Source organism: Syngnathus acus, chromosome 5, assembly GCF_901709675.1.
Source record: "Syngnathus acus chromosome 5, fSynAcu1.2, whole genome shotgun sequence".
In the NCBI taxonomy this organism is placed as follows: Eukaryota; Metazoa; Chordata; class Actinopteri; order Syngnathiformes; family Syngnathidae; genus Syngnathus; species Syngnathus acus.
The window spans coordinates 5,271,034-5,298,403 of NC_051091.1; the positions used below are offsets into that span (position 1 = coordinate 5,271,034).

At 42.0% G+C, this 27,370-nt stretch overlaps 1 protein-coding gene across 3 annotated transcripts; it reads right to left on the minus strand.

The window, feature by feature from the left end:
- On the minus strand, positions 1–27,370 carry LOC119123012 (histone deacetylase 7-like). 3 transcript variants are annotated; one of them, XM_037251770.1, is made up of 25 exons: positions 27,050–27,370; positions 17,796–17,977; positions 17,597–17,684; positions 17,109–17,223; positions 16,958–17,034; positions 16,249–16,362; positions 16,070–16,161; positions 15,585–15,683; positions 15,197–15,350; positions 14,560–14,792; positions 14,267–14,461; positions 13,694–13,889; positions 12,861–12,994; positions 12,613–12,733; positions 12,406–12,455; positions 11,742–11,849; positions 10,990–11,045; positions 10,198–10,285; positions 10,006–10,125; positions 8,438–8,535; positions 5,935–6,053; positions 5,729–5,862; positions 5,537–5,621; positions 1,639–1,780; positions 1–1,196 (listed from the first exon to the last, which is right to left on the minus strand). In XM_037251770.1, the coding sequence occupies exons 2-25, from the start codon at positions 17,925–17,927 to the stop codon at positions 1,154–1,156; spliced, it is 2,793 nt and encodes a 930-aa protein (XP_037107665.1). In that variant the 5' UTR covers positions 17,928–17,977; positions 27,050–27,370; the 3' UTR covers positions 1–1,153. The 3 variants fall into 3 exon arrangements, with proteins under 3 accessions (XP_037107665.1, XP_037107666.1, XP_037107664.1); XM_037251771.1 differs by lacking the exon at positions 27,050–27,370 and adding an exon at positions 23,316–23,621; XM_037251769.1 differs by lacking the exon at positions 27,050–27,370 and adding an exon at positions 18,485–18,618.

The window sequence follows — 27,370 nt, forward strand, 5'->3', positions numbered from 1 at the left end:
TCAACTTTTTCAAATGAATATAATTGATTCTTTTTTTTCCAACAGTATAAAGATTAAAAAGCAGACAATCAAAAAAAGGCATCATATCAACGTGTCCTTCACGTAGCTTGGTCAGATACTTCATTTCACCATTTGGTCTCTTTAAGTAAGCACACTGGGTGGTTGTTCTTTGTCATTATGTACAAAAATAAGCTTTCATTAAGACAACAGGTGATTAAGATGTGTCGGATGTGAACGTCAACATGGTAACAATGGCTTGATGAGCCACCCAAAAAACCAGGGCGACCGGTTTTGTTTTCACATCGTCAGCAACATTATTAATGTGCTTGACAGCATTACGGCTGCACAAACAACCTGATAGTAACAAAGAAATTAAGATCAGATGCAATGTAGTCAAAACAACACATTGTCACATACAAGAGCACCTCAAAGGATGTGCTGCATAAATAAACAATTATTTCTTTGAGATGGGGATTTCTTTTTCAACATTTCGGGGAAAATAACATTCACAAACTTCCTAAAGCTATGCCAGTCCATCGTCGGCACATTGTTGTAATAAACGGGCTCAGCTTGAGTTACAATGTTCAGTTGTGTGCACGAGTCAGCTGAATCGCAAAGGCTTTCGGTGGCAGTGCCGGAGTTAGTGAAGACATATAAGTATTGAGTACTTCTTTCAAAATACAGCAGGAATGCTCATCCATAGGTACGAAAAAAAAAAAAAAGTTTGACTCGACACCATCAAGTCTTAGCGAGCCCCTGTCCTGGAGGGCATGTGCACTGTGGACTCCTGAAAACATGACATCGATCATCTTCGATTGGTCACGCCGCATTCAGGCTTTGCAGATTATGATGCCATGACGGTGGGGCTTGGTCAAAAACACTCCATCCAGGCCAAGCGAGAAAATAAAAAAAAATGATAAATCACTGTAGCTCGACCAGATAAAAAAAAATCCGTCTGAATATCTGAGCACAATCAGCCCTAAACTGTCAACATACGACAGTATATAGTGCAAAACGAATTCTTTCTTTTCGATGATCATCACAAGGGGATGTCTGCTCTCCTTCACAGGCACATTTGTGTGTGTGCATTTTTACGTGTGTGTTCTTCCATTGAGGAACGCAAGAAGGTAGTCTGCTTCCGAAGATTCCCTCTTCATGTGGAATGACTTTTCTCTGGCGTTTTGGCTGCATTTTTCCTGATTCAACGAGAAGGATGGTTATGAGTCATGCGATTCATCAAACTATAAACCAGTACAGGTACAATCAATCAATACAACATTAAAATCTACATCTCCATGACAAAACTAGGCTAATTGCACATATTTGTGCTGTCTCCGTAACGCTATAAGAGGCTGTCCAAAGAGACAACACGTTAGCAGCTAGTGATGGCTGCCAGATGACAGGAAACAGGATGATTTACATTCTATAAGGGAAGCCAAGTCCAAAATATTTTTCACAATATTTTCTGCACGTCCCCCACTAGTTTAAACATGCTATTCTGTGGAAATGGATATAAGCAGAAAGATCTGCCCGTTTTTGTCCATCTCAGGAGGACGGCCATTTTACCAATTGACTGAAAATAATTGGGCTTATCTTGCAGATGTAGTATATGTGGATTTACGTGAACATTCCACCAACCTGTCAGAAGCTCCCATGGAAAGCGAGGCGATGGCGTCGACGGCGTCGCTGTCCGAGTCTCGCCTCAGCCACCGCCTCTGGGCCTGCAGGTAGGACAGCTCCACTGTGGCCGCAGAGTCCTTCACGCTCTGCCAGTAGTCACCTGACGCGAATGAAACGGAGAGGGAGGGGGAGAGAGATGACTGGCTGTCATCTGCTCGGTGCCGTTTAATGTTGCGCCATTCAAACTCTAAATATCCTTGTTGATAACATCAGAAATGTAAACTGAAAGGGCGTGTGACACACATTGAGAGGAAGTTTCAATCAGGCCAATGTGTTGCGAGAATACAACTCCCATATATTTCTCCCCGGGCTTAAATCACAGGCTTAACATTCTTGTGGCTTTGCAAATATTTTTAATTAATCTAATTTGGTTGGGATAACATTTGTGTGCAATCAGGAGGGGATGTTGTGAAGGTCGTGTGCCAGAGAAGTGTTTGAAGATAATTGGAGCCAGGGTGAATTTGTGTGGGTGTGTGTGTGCGTGTGTGGGATGGCCGGAGGGAGGGATGAGCGCCGAGGGCGTAGAGGAGGAGAGGTGACAAGGGAGGAAGAAGAAGAAGGTGAGCGCCTCAGAAGATTCAATTATAGACGATAGAAAAGGAACGATACTGGGACGCGGGCCGAGCTTGGATTTGTTCGATTTCCTGTAGGAAACTTTACCCAAAACAAATAATACAAATTAATCCGTTTCAGGTTTAAACGGTTCACATCATGACATGATTTGTTATGTTACATAGGCAATGTTTGCTGCAACATTTTTACAGTTTGAAATGTCTCCACCAAGCATCCAAAGATGAACCTGGCTTTTGTTTTTTACCTTTGGATACCTTAATTGCAACACTTCTTCCAAAAGAAGGAGCAGTGGAAACAAAAACACGAGTGCCTGCCCACCCATCAAGAATCAAATCAAAGGGGTGTCAAACTCATTTTTTCCACGGGCCACATTGTAGTCATAGCTTCTTTCAGAGGGCCATTAAAGCTAGGGTCAGGGTTTCAAACTAGGGTTTCAAGCTAGGGTTAGGGTTTCAAAGTAGGGTTTCATACCTTATCCTACCTTGAAACCCTAGTTTGAAACCCTAACCCTAGCTTTAAACCTATATTTGAAACCCTAACCCTAGCTTTAAACCCTACTTTGAAACCCTAACTCTCGTATGAAACCCTACTTTGAAACCCTAACCCTAGCTTTAAACCCTAATTTGAAACCTTAACTCTAGTATGAACCCTACTTTGAAACCATAACCCTAGCTTTAAACCCTACTTTGAAACCGCAACCCTAGCTTTAAACCCTACTTTGAAACCGTAACCCTAGCTTTAAACCCTACTTTAAAACCCTAACCCTAGTATGAAACCCTACTTTGAAGCCCTAACCCTAGCTTTAAACTCTACTTTGAAACCCTAACTCTCGTATGAAACCCTACTTTAAAACCCTAACCCTAGTATGAAACCCTACTTTGAAGCCCTAACCCTAGCTTTAAACTCTACTTTGAAACCCTAACTCTCGTATGAAACCCTACTTTGAAACCCTAACCCTAGCTTTAAACCCTAATTTGAAACCCTAACTCTAGTATGAACCCTACTTTGAAACCATAACCCTAACCCTAACCCTAGCTTTAAACCCTACTTTGAAACCGTAACCCTAGCTTTAAACCCTACTTTAAAACCCTAACCCTAGTATGAAACCCTACTTTGAAGCCCTAACCCTAGCTTTAAACTCTACTTTGAAACCCTAACTCTCGTATGAAACCCTACTTTGAAACCCTAACCCTAGCTTTAAACCCTAATTTGAAACCCTAACTCTAGTATGAACCCTACTTTGAAACCATAACCCTAACCCTAACCCTAGCTTTAAACCCTACTTTGAAACCGTAACCCTAGCTTTAAACCCTACTTTAAAACCCTAACCCTAGTATGAAACCCTACTTTGAAGCCCTAACCCTAGCTTTAAACTCTACTTTGAAACCCTAACTCTCGTATGAAACCCTACTTTGAAACCCTAACCCTAGCTTTAGACCCTAATTTGAAACCCTAACTCTAGTATGAACCCTACTTTGAAACCCTAACCCTAACCCTAACCCTAACCCTAGCTTTAAACCCTACTTTGAAACCGTAACCCTAGCTTTAAACCCTACTTTAAAACCCTAACCCTAGTATGAAACCCTACTTTGAAGCCCTAACCCTAGCTTTAAACTCTACTTTGAAACCCTAACTCTCGTATGAAACCCTACTTTAAAACCCTAACCCTAGTATGAAACCCTACTTTGAAGCCCTAACCCTAGCTTTAAACTCTACTTTGAAACCCTAACTCTCGTATGAAACCCTACTTTGAAACCCTAACCCTAGCTTTAAACCCTAATTTGAAACCCTAACTCTAGTATGAACCCTACTTTGAAACCATAACCCTAACCCTAACCCTAGCTTTAAACCCTACTTTGAAACCGTAACCCTAGCTTTAAACCCTACTTTAAAACCCTAACCCTAGTATGAAACCCTACTTTGAAGCCCTAACCCTAGCTTTAAACTCTACTTTGAAACCCTAACTCTCGTATGAAACCCTACTTTGAAACCCTAACCCTAGCTTTAAACCCTAACTCTAGTATGAACCCTACTTTGAAACCATAACCCTAACCCTAGCTTTAAACCCTACTTTGAAACCGTAACCCTAGCTTTAAACCCTACTTTAAAACCCTAACCCTAGTATGAAACCCTACTTTGAAGCCCTAACCCTAGCTTTAAACTCTACTTTGAAACCCTAACTCTCGTATGAAACCCTACTTTGAAACCCTAACCCTAGCTTTAAACCCTAATTTGAAACCCCAACTCTAGTATGAACCCTACTTTGAAACCATAACCCTAACCCTAACCCTAGCTTTAAACCCTACTTTGAAACCGTAACCCTAGCTTTAAACCCTACTTTAAAACCCTAACCCTAGTATGAAACCCTACTTTGAAGCCCTAACCCTAGCTTTAAACTCTACTTTGAAACCCTAACTCTCGTATGAAACCCTACTTTGAAACCCTAACCCTAGCTTTAGACCCTAATTTGAAACCCTAACTCTAGTATGAACCCTACTTTGAAACCATAACCCTAACCCTAACCCTAACCCTAACCCTAGCTTTAAACCCTACTTTGAAACCGTAACCCTAGCTTTAAACCCTACTTTAAAACCCTAACCCTAGTATGAAACCCTACTTTGAAGCCCTAACCCTAGCTTTAAACTCTACTTTGAAACCCTAACTCTCGTATGAAACCCTACTTTGAAACCCTAATCCTAGCTTTAAACCCTAATTTGAAACCCTAACTCTAGTATGAACCCTACTTTGAAACCATAACCCTAACCCTAGCTTTAAACCCTACTTTGAAACCGTAACCCTAGCTTTAAACCCTACTTTAAAACCCTAACCCTAGTATGAAACCCTACTTTGAAGCCCTAACCCTAGCTTTAAACTCTACTTTGAAACCCTAACTCTCGTATGAAACCCTACTTTGAAACCCTAACCCTAGCTTTAAACCCTAATTTGAAACCCTAACTAGTATGAACCCTACTTTGAAACCCTAACCCTAACCCTAGCTTTAAACCCTACTTTGAAACCGTAACCCTAGCTTTAAACCCTACTTTAAAACCCTAACCCTAGCTTTAAACCCTACTTTGAAACCGTAACCCTAGCTTTAAACCCTACTTTAAAACCCTAACCCTAGTATGAAACCCTACTTTGAAGCCCTAACCCTAGCTTTAAACTCTACTTTGAAACCCTAACCCTAATTTAAAGTAAAGAGAATCTGCCAGAAATTATGCCCATTTGTTTCCCATGTTGATGCGAGCAGCTGTGCTTTGTTTACATCGTTTTTTTTTCTCACCTTGAACCTGGATTACACTCAGTAGTGAGTGTACAGCGTTGTCGCAGGGCTTTTGGTCCAACACGGACTGGGACAAAGGTTCCACCTGAGGTCCAACAAGCAGGCAATGGTAAGCGGATGGTATGCGAAGACATACACACACACACACACACACACACACATAGTAACTCTAATCCTAACGCTAACCCTCACCTCCATTCCCAGCAAGGCGCTGACGCAGGCTTCAGAGGCATCGCAGATGGCCTTGAGGTCTTGCCCCCCCTCCAGAGCCAGAACAACGCGACCCCCGGCTAGTGACATCAGCTGTCGAGTAAGGAACCCAAAACCTGGTAGGGCACAAGCACAGTCAAAGTCAAATCCAGTTCAGTTGAGTATTTGTGTCTGTAGGTGAGTCTTACACTTGGCCGTGACTTTGTAGCCTCCCAGCGGCGACGAATGGCCTTCGACGGCATCGAATCCGGCCGAGACCAGCACCACGTCAGGCGAAAACTCGTGGGCGATGGGCATCACTACCGTTCTGAGGAGGACCACAGAATGACTTCATATATCGCTTCACTGAGCAATGGGACCCCAAAATCTCAGGTCCTTTCAGGTCATAAAATTTGGACATGAAGACATGGAAACTAAGCTAACGTTAACTGCTAAAGCTACATTCGCTATGGTCCGGGCGCACCCTATCAATTAGTGGAGCCCAGATTTGAAAGCAAACATGGTGGAGCAGCTGCTCTGCTGCACAGATGAAATAAGTTGCCAACTGAAGTGAAGTCAGAGCCAAGTAAAAATACTTTGAATTCCAGGTTCTCAGCAAAAATTTGAAAACACATGATTGAAACATGACACGTGTCATGTGTTTTGATGGGACCATGGGTGAGAGCAGCAAGTTCGAGTGCGAACATGTGCAAAAAGCACACGAGTAAAAACAGGAGAGGAGGCCTACGACACAAACAGGTAGAAATGAGACACCCCGCGCACTCCAGGGAGAACACTTTGCTCGGTTCCGACTTCCTTCCCTCGCCGGCTGCCAAAGCGCGTACACGGCCCATGCCGCGTTTGATTCTCTCTCTCTTTCGCCGGCAGTTCAAAGGCGTTTGCGTGCGTCTGGTTCCTATTAGGAGCTCGTCCCTCTTCTCACGTCACTGACAGCCACCCATCTGGGATCCATTGGGCCTAATTACGCCGCCTTTGGATTCTCTAACAATTGCACCCCCCTTCCCCTCCTCACTTCTTTTCCCTCTCTCCTCCTCTGTATTCTTCTCTCCTCCACACTTTGGGATGTGTCAGTAGCCAGAGAAAGATGAACACACAGCGCTACCGGCCGCTTGCATGACCTTAAATATGGACCACTGTTGTGATCCTTTAAACATCATGACACCTCAGATCAGCGCAAGTGAGCTTTTGCTTGATTGTACTTGAGTCTCACCACCACAAGCCTGTCACATACAGGCAGTCAAAAACAGACACACATCACCAACGACCCGAGTCTGGCTCGCTTTTCGCTCCATCGTGAGAAAAGTCTGGAACACCCTGTCATCCAAACAATGGATTCAAATTGAACTATGCAAACTGGCAGCGGTCCGACAACATAAACAGGAACTTATGATGCATTAAATTGTGTCCGTTTAGCGTGTTATGCTTCTCGTTGCGCTAATCACCTAATGAGAACAAATGCGGTGTGACGTTCCAATGTAATTCAGCAATCTTTGAAGTTTGTGAAGAATGTCTAATCTTGCTCACTTCTTGTTGAAATTACAGCAATTATTAAATTACAGCACAATTTGATGATCAACTGGTTGACTGTAGCTTGCAAGCTAGCAAATTATGTAGTGATCTATTTGCCTCACTACCTGTGGCTTAGAATAAAAAATAAAAATTTGTGACTTTATACGATACACAAACCGTAAACATGTGGGAAAGGAGCGCCACAGTCGCTGATGCACTTTTCAGCCATTTATTAAACGCTGGGAGAACAGTGAAACCCATAAACACACTGAGCAGACTCACACAGGAGCTTCTGTCGGCCAGACGCTCACTTGCGAACGCAGCTTCAGTCCACCAAGCACCCCCCAGCTCAACATGTCACTCATCACCCTGTCAGGCTCCGCCTCTTAAAGGCACACACCGAACACAGGTACTGCAAAACTTTTTAAGCTTGCAACTTTTTTCTGTTCAAATGCATTTTAATGTATAGCAATGGAAATAATGTGGGAGGAGTACAACTCTGAATTTGTTTTGCGTAAAGAATGGCCCAAGTGATTAAAAATGGTCATGTCAACTTCCCTTGAGGCTCTGGTACAGCCACCAGGAACCTCACCCCCCGACTCCAGAACCACACGTTACTGCAAGTACTGTAAAAGATTGTGGTTAGCTAAGGAAGTTTTACACATGAAAACGCTCTTCATTTCCCCGTACTGGGTGAAAAACCAAAACCAAACGGCTGCTCCGGAAAGAACCAGTTGTTCCTTAATTACCATTCTAAACTCTAGTAAACACTGGACTTAGTGTTTCAAAGCCGGCACACCGGGCCGATGGCTTTCTTTCTTTCTCTCTTTTTTTTTTTTTTTTTTAATCATTACGGGGAACCTCATTAGCATTTTCCCTTTGACGAGGGGCCCACCCACCAAGTGAGCGGGATGTTGATCTGAAATACGGTTTCATCATCTGGTGGTGCGCCACGAGTGGAAACATTTCACAGTATTGAGCTGAACAAACAAATTTATGATGGGAAAAATAAGATAAATAAAAAAAAATAGGATGTGCGTGACAGCCAATAGTAAATATTCCTGGGAATTTGTTTATCATGGGAGATAAAACCTTCATGAGGTAAACAAATAAAGAAAGTACTTCTAAGCTGTATTCTTGAGGCTTATGTAAAGAACTGATGGTGAAAAAAGTCATTTTTACCTGAATGCAGCCAGGTACTCTGCATCACCCATGGGAGGGTTCAAACCACCTGTCCAGCCAATGTTCACATTGAAACCTTCGCCCACCCCTGCGCCAACCTGAAATAGACCACATTTAAAAAAAAAAATTATAAAAAAAAAAGTTCATTTAAATGTGCACTTTCTATTGTTATGTTTCTCTATCATTAAAGTTAGGCAGCGCCAAGGGAGCTCTTTTGACTTTTACATAGTACTCAAGGGAACTGAAAGGAAACGGAGGCCCAATTTTGGAAAGAAGGGTTCAGGATTCCTCGCTCTCTTTGTAGTCTTGCTAACAGCCATTTAGCTCTTCCCTCAGCCCTTTGCCATCAGTCAATGTGTCAGTTTGAAGGGAGCGTGTGGAGGCTGATTGACACCCTCTTGGCAATAAGGTGTGGTAACGTGCGTGCGTACGGAAGAAAGAATGCCGATGAGCATTGCGGAGCGCCTGACTCCATTCTTCTCTCAAAGGACGGGATGTTCACAGGACAAACGCAAAACACATGAGGCCTTCCATCCTCTGCCAACTGGTAATGTACTCGCTTGCGCGTGCACACGCACACACACACACCAAGTCGCACAATTCTTACGATTGCTTCGAGTATCTCGTGCTCTCTTCTGTTCTGTGTCTTCCTTTCATGTTGAAAGGGTTGCTGGAATCGATTAGGACTTTGCTAGTCACTGTGTGGTACACAGCACTCTGCCTTATGACATCACAACCTTACCCCATGGTGAGTTATATACCTACACGAGGGGACAGTGAGACTCCAGCGGTTTACCGCACGGCTAAACAGAGGTTGAAGGGCCACTTAAGACCAAACCACATCCAAGTCAGCCGAATGTTTTATGTACCGTCCTCGTCGGGGGATTTATGGGAAAACATTGACCATTTACGCTCATTATTGGGGGGGAAGACAAAGGAATGTGTGGGATTGAATGGGTTGTGAATTCAATTGCTGAATTTATTTTCGGGGAAGACCACGGGCAGATTTCATTGGCATCTCCAGCGCTTGTATGAAAATACACGCATGTTCACATCCTTTCATGGGGTTCGATCCTTACGTGCTCAAACATGGGAAAATCATACACGCAAAGAGGAGTGATGCAGACATTACAAAAGATGATGTTTAGAATTAAGGGAAGACTGATCCTAAGTGAAGTTTTGGATGGAATATAGTCGGTTTCTTTTTTCCACCCTAATCTTACATTAGGCCTAATTGGCGGATTTATGAGGGATGTGAGCAGCTGCATTTGTGCACCTTCAATAATTATTTCTTAGTGAATTTGAGTTTTAAGTGCCAGGGCTTCTCACATGTGGTTGCTATGAGTGCTTTTATTTGTGTCGCTCAGGATTACAGTGATTTCTGAAGGACTTGCTGTAGCCCATGATGAGAACTACGACTTGGCTAATCATAGCCCTCACCTTGAACACGTAATTATTTCAAACTAAACTCAGAATGCATGACCACAATTTATCCCACTGGACATGTTTTAGTTGCTACAGCCTTCATTTGGAAAAGAAAAAAAAAAAAAAAAGTCGAAAGTCTATACCTCATTAGGATGTCCACTACCAGGGAAAAAGTTGCCGTTATCGTAGCGATGTAGCGAGATGTACAGGACGCTCGGGTCATTGTAAAAGGCTTCCTGGGTACCGTTGCCATGGTGAACATCCTGGGCACAGATGGTGACAAAAGAATAATTGATGACTGATGACAAAAGCGGTGTCGTGTTGTAGCAACTCACCCAGTCCACAATGAGGATTTTGCCGACATTGACTTTCTGTTGGAGTTGCTTAGCAGCAATGGCCACTGAGTTGAAGAAACAGTAACCCCTGCGGACAAACAGGAAGGCCATATGTGTTTATCAGGATATCATCGGCGAATTAATATCAAACAACCACCATGTGGACTGTCGGGACCTCTAAAACAAATCATGTGGTGCTTATTGAACGCAGGTTGGGACAGTCACAGCACAGACGGCCCTCGACACGCGAACGTGGAAATATTTTCGGAATGAATGCCTTTTGTGCCATGGGAAATGTTTTTCTACGACAATGTCACGTTGAATCCAAAATCTTGAAAGAAATGCAGAGGCCACAGACTATGTGACAAAATGAAACACGCTTAGCATAAAATTCACTGCTCACGGCAAAAAGATTTACAGAGTATTTCTGACAGGATGTAATGAGGAATGAGCGCAGAATGTGGCAGAGCAATTCCCTATAGCGGGAAAAAAAAATGGTGATGTGTGAAAAACAGTGGAGGAATGTTGGTTGTAAACTGTGTGAGTGTGTTTGAGTATGGAAGGATATAGTTTATATACAGTCTTCGTATAAAAAAAAAAAAAAAACTGTTGAGGGCACAGACAAACATGAGGCGAAATGCTTCCAATCAAAGATTGTCACAGATCCACTCCACCCATCGAGCGCACACCCAACCAACTACACACGTGCTCAGCATGCCTGCTCTTGAACGTCAAGTCAGGAGCGCAGTTAGTATGTAAAAAAAAAAAAAATTAAATAAAAGGTGCGCTTACAGAGGGGAGGAATGTGTGGCATGGTGCCCGGGTGGCCTCACCACTGCAAATCCATTCTGGAAAAGGAGAAGAAAAAAATTAAACACCTCGACCGAGATGTGCCAAGAATCACTCTGAAAAGATTCACATCTTTGTGTATTTACACCTGCAGGTGATGTTTGAGAAGACCATGAAAACACATATTTACTTTAGAAATACCATATGCAAACTACATACGTACTGAGGGGCAAAATTAATATGGATTATTAATTTTGTACTTGAAATGTTAGAAAATATGAGACTTCTCACTGAATTTGATTATAAAACTTAAAGTATAATATGCACAATTTAGCACTTAATATAAAAAAATGTTGTAAATAATGTGTTTTCCAAGGGTGAGTAGATATTGTATTCTATTTTAGTTAAATTTTTATGCTGGTACGAACGGCAGGAACATTAAAATATTCATTTAAAAAAAACTGTCTGTACAGTTATTAAAGGCAAAAGTTTGCAAATTATAATGATATGAGAAAAAATATAGAATCACAACCAATTCAAGCAGCATGTTGTCACAGTTTTAGTTTTCAGTAAGCCGTTCTAAATGTGTGCATACTGGCTAAGGAAGAATTTAAAAGATGACATTTAATTTTAAGACAACGACGAGACAAGTAAAACAGTATTAGTATAAGTAAAAGTATTACTGCCACTTATAATTGTTCAGACTTCTTGCATGAATGTCATCATTGACAATTTATTCTATAATAAAGACGCACCTTCAGCTCTCCTTGCGCCACTTTCTGCGCCAGGTCGATGACACAGCCGGCAGCAATACGAGCCGCTGCTGCCGTGTGAAGCTCATTCCAGACTGTGTCATTATCAACCTGTCAGCAAAGAAAAATAACCCAATCATGAAATGAACATTATATATAAAGTACGCAATTAAATGCAACTCTTGATTCATTTATAAAGATTTAAATTGTCTTCAAATTCTCAACGCAAAACTGATTCAAGTCAACATTCAGCCACTTTGGACACGACTTATTTCTAAGTTCCGTGTCTGGCCGTGTCCCAAAGCAGAACAATGAATTCGGAGGAATCTCTTTTATCATAGACTCTGCCATCTTGTTCCAATAACTCGCAAAGCAAAGTCCTGGGCCGGAAATCCAGGCAGATCAGTCGTCTTATCGACTGACACCCAGCCCCCCTCCCCTCTCCTTCAAATAATTGCCTTCAAAGTTATGTTGACTGCTCCACAGACATTTTTTTTCATGAGCCTTTATCATAAAAAGTATATTTTTTATTATTTTTGCCATCTCTGCTGCCAAATAAGTTTGAACTAAACTACCTTCTCTTTTTCCTTGCGCACAAAAACTACTTAACCAAACGACACTTTTTTGTGGGACGCAAAAATGTCCCAAGATTCCTGAGTCCACTCACCCCCGCTCCTCCGCATGGTAACATGACAAATATACGTTGAGCCAAGATTCCTGCAAGAAGAAATTGATCATATTCAATCATCATGTTATTATTCCGATTTGAATGATCATTTATGTCACTGCACTTTGGTCAACGATGTTGTTCTTAAAAACGGGCTTTCAAATTCTGTTGGATGCAGTGATGTCAGTTAATGTTTGTAAGACTTACGAGCCAACTTGGGGTTGTCTAGCTTAAGGCGGTGCAGCGGGTTGGTGCCGTAGCGAAGCACATGTTTTTCTGAATGGACTGACTGCAGCTCTTCTAAAGTGGCCTTCCTACTTCGGAGATGCTACGAAGCGCACATAGACACAGGAATACACAGGTGGGTGAAAAACGACAACGGAACACAGCTTTGACATCACATCTCAAAAAAATGACTTTGCAAATGTGATCGAGTCAAAGATAAGCGTCCATACTTCACATTTGCTTCGCAGACCTCTTTCGTTCAGTCGGGACCAAATGCTTTGGACCCTCCCGGGATGCTCGGGGTGGCTGCTGTTGTCCCCGCAGGTGCACTGGTGCTTTTGCATCTGAGCATCATAAACTATACCTACAGACACACACACACACACAGATTGGCACTTCATTTGTCACATTTAATGTACAGTGAACATTTAACCCATTCCAGTGAAGCAGTGGGTGGGCCAGATCCTGTGTCAGCACCACTATGAAAATACACAAGCTGTCACTTGTGAGTAAAAGTGACCAGGCATTTTAATTTTGTCCTCATTCTATCCAAAGTCGCTCCTGTCTGATCGCTCTTTATTTGGTGCAGTTATAGCGGAGGCCATAAAAGCCAAATAAATGCCAGTTGCAGCTTCCAGACTTCCAGGGTTGGATTTCTAGAACGTCAGCATGGTGAGTGGTTCCACCTTGCGATTTACCACAAAGCCACACCAGTTCCTGGCCAAAGCCACTTCAATGTACACGTGCAAGTTTGAGGACAATAAACATGGCACAGACGACTTGGACTTGGTGTGAGGTAGCTTGATTCTCAGAGCAACAAAATGAACAGCTTTGAAACAAAAAACACCCTTTTAGTGTTAAATAATTTTTAGTTGGCATTTAAACTATTTGAGGTGTACTGAATGTGTTAATTTTTTAAATCATAAAGCAGAAGAACTGTTCTGCGTTCAAGTACATTTTTGAAGAGCTCGAAATTTTTGAACAAAGAGGAATTGTTGAGAGGCATAGAAAAAAAAAATAGTTTGTGCTTTTTTTCTTTTTTTTTTCCCCCTGCACGACTCACCAGTGGTGAAGTGCAGCTTGACATCTGGAGCAGGACTGGACAGAGAAACGGGCACGCTTGTGGATGCATTGTGAAGAGGTGGCAGGGAGGTTGAGGCTGGAGACGACTGGGTTCGGACTAAAGGCTGGTGAGGCCACATCAGGATAGGCACATTAGGCGAGTCCACGTGAAATGCTGGACGATGGACCAACTGCCTCTGTGATTCCCACGTAAAGGATAAAAATAGAACATCAGCAAGCCATGTGAAGGACAAATGATCACATAGAATTTCCCTCCTCTGAATGTTTTGAAAATTAACCTCCGCCTGTCTTGAACTGTTGACAGTTGTTTTTAAAGCTATAGCGCCCCCTTATGTTCAAAGAAACGTTCGAGGATGCATGTACGGTAAATTCAGCTCAACGCTCATCATTGATGTAAATCCTTCATCAGATAAAATTTCATTGATAATTAATAACAGTAATAAAATGATCAAATATAATTTGGGATTTCAGACAAATTGTTCATCGTGGCTGTTTAGTACAGTGAGCATATCGCTTGTTGCTTTGAGCACAGCATTTCCAGCATCAAATTTACCTGACCGACAGAATGCGAGTTTTCAATCAGGCTTTCCCGTGAGGAGGTGGTGGACTCTGTGTCATAAACGGAGTCTGCACTGGCAGAGCTCTGCCTTCTGAGGTAGCTGTCCTCGGAAACCGAGCTCGGTTCTGAGCCGCACATGGATCCGGACTCTGATCCAATTTCCTCCAGGTCCATGTCCTCTGATGGGATCTGTGTCAGATGAGGATTCTCAATGGGTATCAGGATGTTTCCGTTGTCTCAACAATATATTGTATATGTATAGTGCACGTGCATCTCCAACCGCTCACCTTTCTCAGAAGGGAATTCAACTTAAACCTCTCCAGCCCACTTTTGTGGCATTGCTGAGTGTGACACTGAAGGCTGGCGTGCAGAGGAAGGGGCACGGCGTGACTGTAGGGCGGCGGTTCGGAGCGTGTTCGCTCCAAGGGTTTGTGGGAGGAAAAGGCGGTGAGGCCTTCCTTTCTTGTAGGAGAGGTCAAGTGAGGTCGCTGTTGCAGAGCAGGAGGACTCAAACCTTGATCTGTGAACATTGGGCAATAACATTACGGGAATACAATAGGAGGAGGGGCAGAACAAATAAGAAAAGCAAGTTGAATATCATGATAAAAATGCATTAAATGTTAGACAGAATTTAGTTCCAATAAAATTGAATCATGGATAGTAAATAGAATTATCACTGAAGAAAAACAGACTTTTAAAAAAACCTAACTGTACTCCAGTGAAGTACGTTCATGCATTAATACAAAACGGCCGCTAGAGAGAGCCCTTGTGTTCATTATATATGCATACTGTACATAGTGTATTTAAACGCAGTTGGAGGAAAGACAACTTTCTTATTACTAATATTCACAGTTATCTACAGATTGGCAAATGTTGAGCTATTTATTGCCGTGGGACAAACTTTTTAAGTCGTTCATTACTCACAGGCGATGAGTTGCGAGTGCACAAGCCCAGTATGCGGCTCCAGTATGAGTACAGGCTGCAGGCCGTGAGCCTGGCCTGGAAAACTTCCATCGAGGGGTAAGTAGACTTGAGGCAGAGCTGATACTGCCAAAGTTCTGGCTACTCGCAGGTCAACCTAGATGGACAAAGAGGTGGATAATTGAAAGATGGGAGGATAGATGTCTAGAGCAAAAGGGAAACTTCTTGTGATTCACATTCCTAACATTTGTCAACACAGCAGTGGATTGCTAACCTTAATAGATCAACTATGCAAAGAATTTGGGTTTGGCCTATCAAGAGATGACCACATCTCAGCTCTTATTTTACTCACAGGCCAATCCAACACTGTCACACAGAAAGACCGGCTCACCTGCGCAGGAAGTCCTGCAGTGATATTAGGCCGGGCAGTTGGGTTGGTGGGCAGGGTGAAATGAGCCAATCGACCATCTTTCAGCAGAAGCTTTTGTGCCTGTATCAGATGAACACATTGATTGCAAAGTACCTTAGGAATGATCACAAAAAGATCCTATTCATGTTTATCAATACAACAAAATTGTGTACATTATGGTAACTGTAAATATACACACAGTATTTATATGACACATTATCATTAAAATGGGACAATGTGAACAGTTGGACTGTAACACTGACTAACAGGAAGTACCACCATGGACTGCTCTGTATCATGTACACACATTCTTGGCTATTTCTGTTTAATTATATGACGACAAGCGAGAGCTGAAGAAAAAATAAAGGCATCTGAAAGGCTTGTGTTATTTAACACATAAGCGCATTCAAACACTAGAACTCATCCAGATCACAAATTTAGATCTCATCTGGAGCAATAGCCGGTACCTCGTGAGCAAGCGGGAGGGCTCCATTCTCTGAATGGAGGCCGTCATTAGGAGAGCTACGATCTGATGCTGGGGTGCTGCCGGGTGAAGAGTCTGAGAGACAACATTTTTAACTCAATATACAATGTGTACATAAAAAAGAAGTTCGTAGCATAAGACAGCTCGATGCAAATACTCCACCTCGAGTTTCTGTCCTGTGCTTGACAGCAGGAGGGGCACTGATCTTTCTCTGCAATGGATTTGGTCTTGTGCTGATGAGCTTCTTTAACTTCCACTTCAGTGTTGGCTCAGACACTGCGTGCACACAAAAAAACAAACAAAAAAAACAGACATAAACACGCAAGGAAACACGTGCGCGACACAACACTCACATGCAACTATATATTTAGCCCACGAATTGCAGCCTAAAGAAACCAGAAATGAAAGACGTACAAAGTACCTCGGCAACACAGCCCGCACACACAAAGTCAAGCATTTAACCTCAATGTTATATTTTGAACGTTTGCTAGGGACAAACAAAACATTAACCGTGTCAATATAGCATAACATGTTTATTTTGCTCAGAATCAAATATTCTGAAAAAATAAATAAACAAAAATTGCGTCTGGTTCACAAAAGACACAATCAAAAGGAGATGAAATTAGATTAGCTCAGTGTACTTTCAGGCGTGTGCTAGAAGATCAAACTACTCCTCCTGTCATTGTCTTCGTGAAAGAAACCTGCTCTGTATTCTCACACAGTTCATTTTACGAACACCCAAGTCATTGTTACATAACCGTTTTGCTCTTTGTGCCTCGCTGTCACTGTTGTTGTCATGACTTGGGAGATTATTTTTGTTCTCCCTTTCTGGCTCTGCAGGCCAGGAACAATGAGAGGAACAACAGCTCACCTGTTCTCCGCAGTTCCTTACTATGGATGTCATCAGGGGACGGCTGAGACTTTGGGGACATGTCTGGAAGTGGTTGCCTTGGTAACCCAAACAAATTCAGTTCAATGAATATAGAGTAATAGGAGTCTGTTTGTGGTTTGTTTTGATTTACCCGTATCCTGGTGTAGGACTGGCGTGTTTGGGGGTGACCCTGTCATGGCTGGGCTGGCTCTTCATAATGATGTGCTCTCTGAGTTTCTGCCTCACCAGTGGACTGGCGACGGCACCTGCAGGTCAACGTGACCACATCATCAAGAAGATGTCAGGATGAGCAGCGGCTGTATCTTCATAAGTTGTAAGTGAAATGAAGAAAAGCAGCACAATCTGCAATGTTTCTTCCGAACAATGACGAAAGCGAGAACATTTAAGGCAACTTGAAAAGTTGCCCTCGAGGCTACTGCCTATTTCCTGTGAGAGGGGCACAGCTTGAGTCAATCTGGCTGGTTTGACGTAAGATTTCGTATTAACGCAATTTCCTCGCTATATGAGAACAAAAAGAACGGCTGGAAATCCCCTTTTTGTATGGAAACATTCAGTGATCTGTGACTCAGATAAAGCAAATGTCAACAATCTAACAAGAAGAGAACACAAGACACTCACTTTGTTCGTTTTTACTCTTTCGTATTAGCTGCTGGAGCTCTTCTTGCTTCTCAGCCTCCATCTCTCTTTGCCTTTGTTCGGCGTTGTACTGAAAGAACAAAACTGTGATGAAAACAAATAAGGGCAAGGAGGCAGAATCAATCGAGTACGCGCAACAGGAAATGCGACTGCGATGAGTCAACGGCACGTGTGCGCATACCTGCAACTGTTGGTAAGGAAACTGGGAGAAGGGCTGAGAGCTAAATGGTCCCAGGAATAAGGGACAGTGGGGGGCCAGCATAGCCGAATCTCGGCCTGGATGAATTACCCTCTGGGAGACGCTTAGGTCCATGGACCGGCCCCCACTTTCGGGTAGTGAAAGACCTTTGCTGATGGCATCCACTATGGAGTGCAACAGAAAGAGGAAGACATTATTTTTACAAACATGGCAGACATATTGCATGACAGGACTAAAAGAGACTTTAAACCTTTTGGATTATGTTGAGGATAGATCACACTTGACTTGGGAGGGGGGGAAAAAAAAGCAAAAAATGAGAACATTTACTGCAGTATATGGAAATAGAAGTATTAAAAATAGACATCATAATTGATTATTTAATCTTGAAGAATTACGCTGAATGAGCAAAATTGGGTCTTAAAGTAATTGCGGCAAAATGGAGAGCACAACTTGGCTGTAGCCAGTATGAAACTTGAAGTTACTTGAAAGCAACTCGAGGAAATTTACCAAGCCCATATGGCTGCAATCGACAATATTGCTCAATATATGTAATGAGTCTTTTTGTTGCCAGACAGTAGCCACAATTGTATTGTTAAAACAACAATGCACACAAAATTCATTTATGTCTAACGAAAGAAAAAGCACAACAAAGGCTGAACTTGACTGAGTACCAGTGGATGAGAACTGATGCTGCATGCAAGTCAGCTGAGCGAACCACTACACTCCAGTCCAAAGTCAACCTCGGAAGGTTCCAGTAAATGTCTCTCCTCATAAGCAGCGTTGTATTTCATGCTCACAACCGGCTTCATTTGGGCCCAGTTCCCAACAGTCACACTGACTCACGATGAAATAATCATCTCTGTGAGGGTGTTTCAGGTTTGCAACAGTCGCTCCCACGCTGCTTGCAAGCAGCAAAATAATAAAGGGAGTTAATGAGACCAACAGGATTTACAGTACATGCTAACGTGGATTGCGAGCATCGTGGTTTCACTTCTGTTCTTGTGTTGGCACCTATCAATTTTATCACAACTTTCTCAACTATCATTTGTCACTGTCTCACTGCACGTAATGTCAATCGTTAGCTTCATACAAAATGCGCTCTGCGATTGACCGGTGGTGACCTTTCGTGGTTGTCGCCCGCCTCTTGTTTGTTGAACAAAAGTGAAAATGGATGGATCATCGCTGGAACGTGTCACACAACATAAGCAGACAAATAGCCTACGACCTACCTGCATGTGGCACACAAGGTAGGGCTGCGCTGTATTAATAGAACAGAGAGACCGAGTAATTAGCAAGGGCGGGGTGGCAGGAATTACCTGCACTCAAGCATGTAAAGTCTGTGAACATTTTATGTAACTTCATCTTGGATTTAAAATAATATTAAGATCTTTATTTGACCAAACACTGCTTCTGCCCAATAAATCGGCACAGTATCGATTGACTACCCAAGCCCATTCTATCAGTTTGGTGTGATATACGCTACAAGCTACAGTTCAAATAATAAACATAAAACAGAATAGGATTGTTTTTGCCATGATCAAATTATTGAATGAATAACCAGACATCTAGAAATGATCTGAAATGAGCTTCTTTCTCTCTCTTCTCATTTTCAGCATTGTGGTGCTAAAAATAAACAGGAGACAAACCTCTGGTTTCTGTAATGGCATATTTGTTTCACAAGCAACCATCCTCTTTTTGTGGGCCTTCTGCACGACACACACACACATGCACGCACGCACACACACAGACACTTCCGCACTTCCTGTATCTAAAGTTAGTCAGCACCATAACATCCTCTTGGTTCATTTCGGCAAGGAGAAGCTGCTATTTTGGTTGAATAGATTTACTGGCGCATCTCTGCAGCTTGAGAGTGCAGATGTCTGTCAGCTGTATTTATAGCCACGCTGCGGCCTGTAAATTTGGCTTTGTTTATTGTTGGGTTGAAGCGAATGCCACTTTGTTATTGGATGGAGTTCAGTCGCTGTGTCGGGCTTCAGGCTAAGTGAGAGTTACTATTTGTGTACATACGGCGCACACTGCGTCATTGAGGTTTTAACCTGTTTGGACTAGCAAGCCTACCAGGAGAATATATGAATGATATGAGAGAATCAATCACCCAATGCAAACGTACAGCCACTTACATCCAATTCATTGGGTACAGCAATTCCTCCTACTTGCCACCAATCCCTCCGTTTCCCGCCTTCCCCCCTATTCTTACGTTGAGAGGAATGCACAGCTGCTGGGGACATTCTGTCCCTCTGCTTCCGAGCAGCTGGAGTATCCATCTCCAAATGTGTGCATCCATACGTGTGTGTTCTTGTGTGTGTGTGTGGGTCCAAGATATTAATAGCTTGCAGTTGCTCCTTTTGAGTGTACACAGCAGGTCTTTGTGTTTGCATACGTAGGATCGAAGTGTGCAACAGTTGAAGGCGTGTGTTTGCGCAAACCAACGACAATGTTTGTTACTTTGGAAGGCGCCCACCCCGTATCGCTGAGTGCATCTTTGAGTCCATCACTGTTTTATTTTTAGCATCACCTGTTGTCCTACACACATTTACTACTATCATGCAAGCGTGAGTGGTGCCATATTAATAGCAGTGGATGGTGCATTTGTTTTTATGAGCGTGTGGCGTTGAGTGCATTGAAAGCAACTGACGCCCACGTGTTGGGATTGTTTGTGCGAGTCTTACCCACACGGTGGTGAATAAAATAAATAACTAATGTCAAGGTGGACAAGCAAAGAACTGATTTACTACGATGATTTAAGTATATGAAAAATGACTAGTGGCATAGAACCATTCAAGCAAAAGTAAACTTGTCTTTTCATAGCTCATATGCTGTGCGCGGTTTGCATTGTCTCAGCCACATTTTTCAACCAACATGAGTCACAAGTATTTTGATATCCTGTTCCTGAGGCTATGCGGGCTGAGCAAGGTAAGGTTCTGTCAGCTCACCATGAACTCGTGTAGGCGTGATACAATGTCACAAGCTAGCGTGCTCTTTAGTAGGATTTAAATTGATGCCTCACAACACACACAGATCTTCATTTGTTAAAAGTTGATCCGTAGAGATACAAAGAATATCCTCCTTTGGATGGGCTGTTTACACAAGACTGTTTGGAACTGAAAACAGATGTAAACTGTTATTTGGTCCGTTTGTTTACATAAGAGCCTTTAAAGAAAAACTGTGAAAAACAAGTTTTACACAAAAGTATTAAAATGTATAGAAATTGGGTGGCTTGAGAAGTTTAGCACTGAGATTAAAATACATTTTTCCACACCTGGTAACTATTCTGCCATTGAGGCAGTTTTTAAAAAAAAAAAAGCTGCTGACTTTGTTCGAATTGCATCACTATTGCTCATTCTTCCCATCTTGTTTCCCGCACCTAATACCCAAGTCAACTTATTTTGGTGTATTGAGGAGTGTATCACAGTCATATGAGTTGAAATCTTAAATCAGGAACAGGAAATGTGATCTAGGGCCATGGCCTGTCCAGAACACTGCGCTTATTGTCAGCACACTGCTGTGGATTACATTGGCAAACACTGGAGACTTGTAACGGTCTTTTCCTGGTAAAAGATTGCAATAAAATAGACATCCCAGATAGATAGCTTGCAACGACTATATGAGATTTATATTTTGCGGTAGATTGTGGAAATAAAAAAAGGCAACGGACATGGTAGTGAATGGTGGCTGGATGGACGGACGGACGGATATATATGGAAAGGTGAAAGAACTGGGACAGCAATGAACATACATATACTGTACTGAATTTATTTTGAACTTTGACCTCGACAGTTTATGAGGACAAACACCTCCATCTCCGGCATGAATCTTTTTGAGAACAGAATTAAAGGGGTCAGAGGAGAAAATAAAAATAGTTCAGTGATCAATTTTATCAAGCCAAACACTAAAACACTGTTTTATGGACAAAGCCAGTTTTTGTCATCACTCTCCACATGAGACCTCTTCCGAGAAACAACCCTTGAGGCTCACAACTTGTAAAGTTAAAAGGACAACAGTTAAGGTAAGGTGACACGCCTCACGTTGAATAAAAAGGCCGCTTATTATTCCTTTCGAGCCTATCAAACACACACACACGCAGATTGTGTATCAAGCAATTCAAAGGACCAACGATATCTTCTCTTAGTGAGCGATAAACAGAGGAACACATGATCTGAGAAACTTGAGAGGCAACAGAAAGCAGACAGTGGTGTCAAATCCTTGGATGAGGACAACACCAAACTAATGTAAGTTGAATCTTGGTGATGGCACCCAAACTATGACCTCATCCATCCAGAGAGGAACACAACACAACATAGTAATATTCCATCAACTCTTGCTTAATGGGTGTAGGCCTTCATGCACGTTGGCGTGCATCAAGTCGTGTGCGTATAATCATTTTAAGGGGCTTATAGGGTGTGACATGCAAAAGCTTTTGTCATATTCATGTAAACGCATTCGACACAGCTGCCCTTAACCTCTGACATCATACAACTAAACATCTGTTGCCTAGCAGAAAAAAATCCAATTATGGGTAGAAATGTCCAGGAAGAAAACAGCAAATTTACAGCATTTATGATTTTTATCGCCAAACATTCACATTAAATGGTAGCCTGTATTATGTAGTACGTGTACATACAGGGTCAGACAAATGAAAATATAGTTCACATTTCCTCTCTTTCCTCCTTCCTTTGCTTACAGCTGTTTCTGCCTTCCTTTCTCCAGTCACATCTGTTATTTATTCACTTCCTTCCTTCCTTCCTTCCATCAGCCTTAAACCTGCTTGTCTGCCTTCCTTTTTATTCTTCCACCTCAGACCTGCTAATTTCCTTCTTCCCTCCTACTTTCCTCTCAACTTTCCTTCCTTCTTCCACCTTCAGTCTACCTTGCTAACCAGCAAGGGCTTGTGGAAATGATTCTGTGGAGCTCCAGTTCTTCCTTTTTTTCTTGAGACCACCTTTGACCACATGCCTTCACAACAAAACCTTCCAAATGTAAACATTACATTTCAAATCACCTTCAGGCCTTTTATGTGCCTAACTGGGAATGATGTATGTGAGGAATTAACCAAACCTGTCTATGAAATGACCATTGACTCATTTGCCGAATTAATTTTGGTCCATTTCAGGGTGCACAAATTAAGGTACTGAATCGCTTTCATTTACATTTCCTTCGTGCAATTTATTATGGATAAACGTGTAAATTGTTAAAAACAACAACTCGCAGTATACAAATGTATTTAGACCTAACCATATACTTTCTGTTTTCATGATTACACTTGCAGGGCCATGTGAACATTTCAATTTAAGTTAACTTGAATACATATTTAATATAACAAAAATTGGATAAAACAACATTACTATATCAATGAGAGTATCAAGCAAAGACAGAGCGTGTATTTGATTCATTCATAGCCTTAAAAAGCATTTTCCATAAATCTTACCTGCTAAAACAAACAAATAAATAAATAGACAAATAAACCAACAAAACATCGCCTACCTTTCTGAAGGTGAAGTTCAAAACAGTATTTCCACTTTTGCACGAGGCGAACCGACGGGCGTATTTACGGTGAAAGAGTATCACGTCACACAAAAAAACAAAATGTCATATTAACGTTGTTATCCATCCTTGTTCAGCAACGGACAAGTCAGTCCAATCTAAATGCGGTTGCTGCTCGTGCTCGGGTTGAGCGATCACTAAATTGTTGTAAGAAAGTTCCTGAAGTGTTCCTCCACGAGCAGTCTCACCTTGAGTGAGCCTGTCGCGGGAGCGCTTTATCCACTCAAGTGTGATGCTCCAATTGCGTGGGTGCGGTTTTTTTTTTCCCTCATGTAGTCTACAATCTGAACACAGTGAATGAACTCGACAAACTTGTAGGGTTTTTTTTTTTCCTTTTGTTCAAATATGGTGACAGCTGTCCACAATGTGCCAAATAAGGTTGGCAACGGAATAGAAACGCCTTTCAGAATAATTAGGAGCAACAACCTACTTGGCAGGTTGCGGTGGTGCGCTCATCATGACGTCATTACGTTAAACTATTAGACCGGTGAGTGTATTTCAGGAATTGTGTAGTCAGTGTACAATGAAAGTCTTTCTCAAATGGTGACATTTGGTTGTCAAATTGAAGTACAAAGCATTGATTTGAAGGAATGTCCTTATTTGGGCAGGTTAGCATTTCTCCAACTGTCAGTTAAGTAAGCACCTGTCAACAAAAAAAAAATCTGGGTTTAGCCGAGTGAAACGTGATTGAGGTTAAGTGCATACTGTAAACCGGCGCAATTGTGCAAACAGCATTTGCGAATTCTCTTATTCGCAGAATTCTTTTAACCTTGACGCTGTTATTTGCTGAAAAATACTAAAAGCTCTAGTGCCGAGGAACTTTGTTGAAATGAGTTGAAAGCATCATTTAGACAAATGTAGTGTTTTGCTGCAACTTTGTGGCGCAACACATCTTAAGTATAAACTTTTTTAAGGGTGTGACAATGACTCACAGATTTTCACTATTTGATGCAGGCCTCTGTCTCAGAAGTAAAAAATGTTCAAATCAATTGTTTTTTTTTTAGGTGAGGCATTTATTTGCTTGTCACTTGTCAATGAAGATGTTGCGGTAATCTTCACCTTTCGCCAGAACAAATGTTCATTCATATCACTGTAAGCAACAAACAATGCACGGCATTAAACCGAGCCAGTATATTATTACACTTCACCCAGAACTGACCCTGAACATCACAAGGTTGACCATTGTGCACTTCAATTGTTTAAGGGGAAAATGACAACTGGAGTTAGAAAACATCATTGTCTCGACAACTACTACTTCCGATCAACTGTGGGCTGCATCACTGGAGATACTGTCCGTTCGAGTCAATCGAATTTCACGGCAGTTCTTCCAAATTGAATGCTAAACGTTTGACAGACAGAATATAATGGCGCACTTTATATCAACAATATTGCTGACACAATCAGGCTCATGCATGTCAGGCTACTATTTTGAACTAAAAAGTAGATTTGCCTCCCGAACTTTCCAAAATAAGTCGGTAATTGTTGTGTCCCGATATTTCTTTCCCAAATATTCAAATAGGCCCAGTTTGCATTTTATTTCTACAATGAATCTAAAAGTGAAGAGGAGACAATCGACATATGGAATACATGGGTAGGACTTCAAGGTGGAGCTTCGCGGCCAGCAAGGCCTACTTCTCTTCAAGTCACAGGAAGCCAGCAGGAATGGGAGGAATGCAGTCAGGCAATACGTTGATGGAGGGAGCAGTGCTTAAAGGGCAGATTGCCAGAAAGCGTGGTAGAAGAAGAGTGAGTGGATAAGATGATGAGCACAAGATGTGGAACAATTAACCATCACACCCTATAATAAAAAGATGGATGCATGCATAAGATGGCATTACTCCATACAGTAATGGGACTTCTTGAAGCAAAGACTTTTTTTCAGTGGCGGTGAAAAAACTTTTTGGCTTCCCGACGATAAAGGGTGCACCCCGTGTTGAGGAAACTAAGCAAGAAAGGGTTCTCACAGTGGTGGGTAGCCTCAAAACCTTTTTCCACTCCCAACAGCAAAACAAAGTCAAGCCACAGAGGAGGGAGATATTGCTGAGATGAGTGTGGAAAAGGTACAATTATATCTTTGACATTTATAATATGTCCAAGTTTCCTTCACCAGACAGAAAAAAAGATGCAGAAATATTTAGTTCAACGGCTTCCACCGTGACAAATTCATCTGACAGTCTTTCTCTGTACAATTAGACCTCCCTTGGCAGCAACATTCAAATGAGATCATTCTCGCAAAGAACTTTTTTTTTTCCCCACCAGGGGGTGGTACTCTTATAAGCTGCATGTTTTATTTGTTACCTAAACAGACAAGCGCCTTCAATCTAGCTTTCTTTACAGGGTTGTCTGTTCTCCAGACGAGGAAATCCGCCACCAAACACATGGTCCACTATCCATAGAGTAGATTGGAATTGTACCTAAGATGACCGTTAAAGTGGACAACTTTGGGACTAAAAGACACTCCTGTGTCCCTTGTTGCCCTTCCGCTGATGTGCCCTTCACAGAATATGAGTCAGAGGTTGTGCTCTCAAATGCCACTTCCACCTGAGTGCCTGCTGCCCGCTGACCTTTGCAAACCAGACAAATGAATTGTGAGGACGTGAATTACTTAACTCCAACCAGCAGTGGCGCTGTTGAGTGAGTCTCAAGTTGCTCACATCACAAAACAAATGCAACTTTGAATATGAAAGAAGAAATGCTTACAAAATACAACTCCGGCATAGAAACGGGAGATGGACTATCTCGTCCAAAAAAAAAAAACATTTAAAAAAATATGTGCATATATATTTATAATTGCCCATCAATAATCTCCTCACGAAAATGTCTACAACTCAGGCAGCTGCATTTGCATTCAGTGCACAGAAAAGGTTAAAGGTGATGTATTGAAAACGGTTCTTATAGCTGTTTTTATAGCTGTTATTATTATTATAGTGCTGTTTTAGCCATTCAGTTAAGATCCACTGATTCATGCCTCATACCACAGAAGCAAAACCAGTTATATGCTCAGTATGTTACTATATGGTGCAAATGTGATTTATTAGTCAGAGGGAGGGCTTCCGTAAAAGATGTATATTCGTCTGGAAAAACAATATGCGGAATAACTCAATCCTGTTTTTAATGCTCCTTGCTTGGAAGAAGCGGTATCTGGTGTTGAGACAACTACTTCCGTACTCCCGGCCTCTTTCCGGCCTCTAACTATATTGCCTCCATGTTTTGATCTCTATATGTCTGTCTCCTGCAGCACTGCATTGCATTAATGTTCTGTTTCTCATTTTTTGCAAAGATTTGAGTGGACACTCTCAAGGGTGGGTGAGTCTGTTTCCAATTTTCTCCCCTTCCCCGTCCTGAGGGACAACATTTCCAAAAGCAAACAAATACAACTTATACCCACAAAAAAATCTTTACAATGTAGCTTTACAATATTTACAACTACGCATTGCTTCTCTTGCTTTTAACAGACATAAACATGGTTTTTTTTCTGACTTGAATTTTTCTCTGATAAAAACTAATTTCAACAAACTTTTTCACATAAAAAAAACTACAGCCTCTACTCGTCACATCACTGAGCATATAAGATTGTCAGCGGCCACTGAATCGTACTCCTTATTGCGATAATATTTTTTGTAAAATATAAACAAACAAATAAACAAACAAATAAATCAATAAATGTTTCCTACCAGCTTCGAGGTTCCCCAAGTCGTCACTTAGTGGCAGCAGTCAGAGAGGTTCTATGAGAAGACGGATCCGGCTCCGGCTTTGACAGGGGAGTGGTGCTGAAGCGCGCCGACTCAACCGCTTGACACAACTGGCTCTCCAAACGTCTCGCGCTTGCCTTCATGTGAGCGCAAGCAGTTCTTCTCTCTTCTTTCACCCTCGCTCGTCTAATCACTCCCTTCAGCTCACTTCTTTTTTTTCCGCGGACGACACAGTTGCTCTGACGTATCAACCTCCCGTAACTTGTTAGTGCCGCCCCTGCACCAGTAGCTGCACAGAGGTTG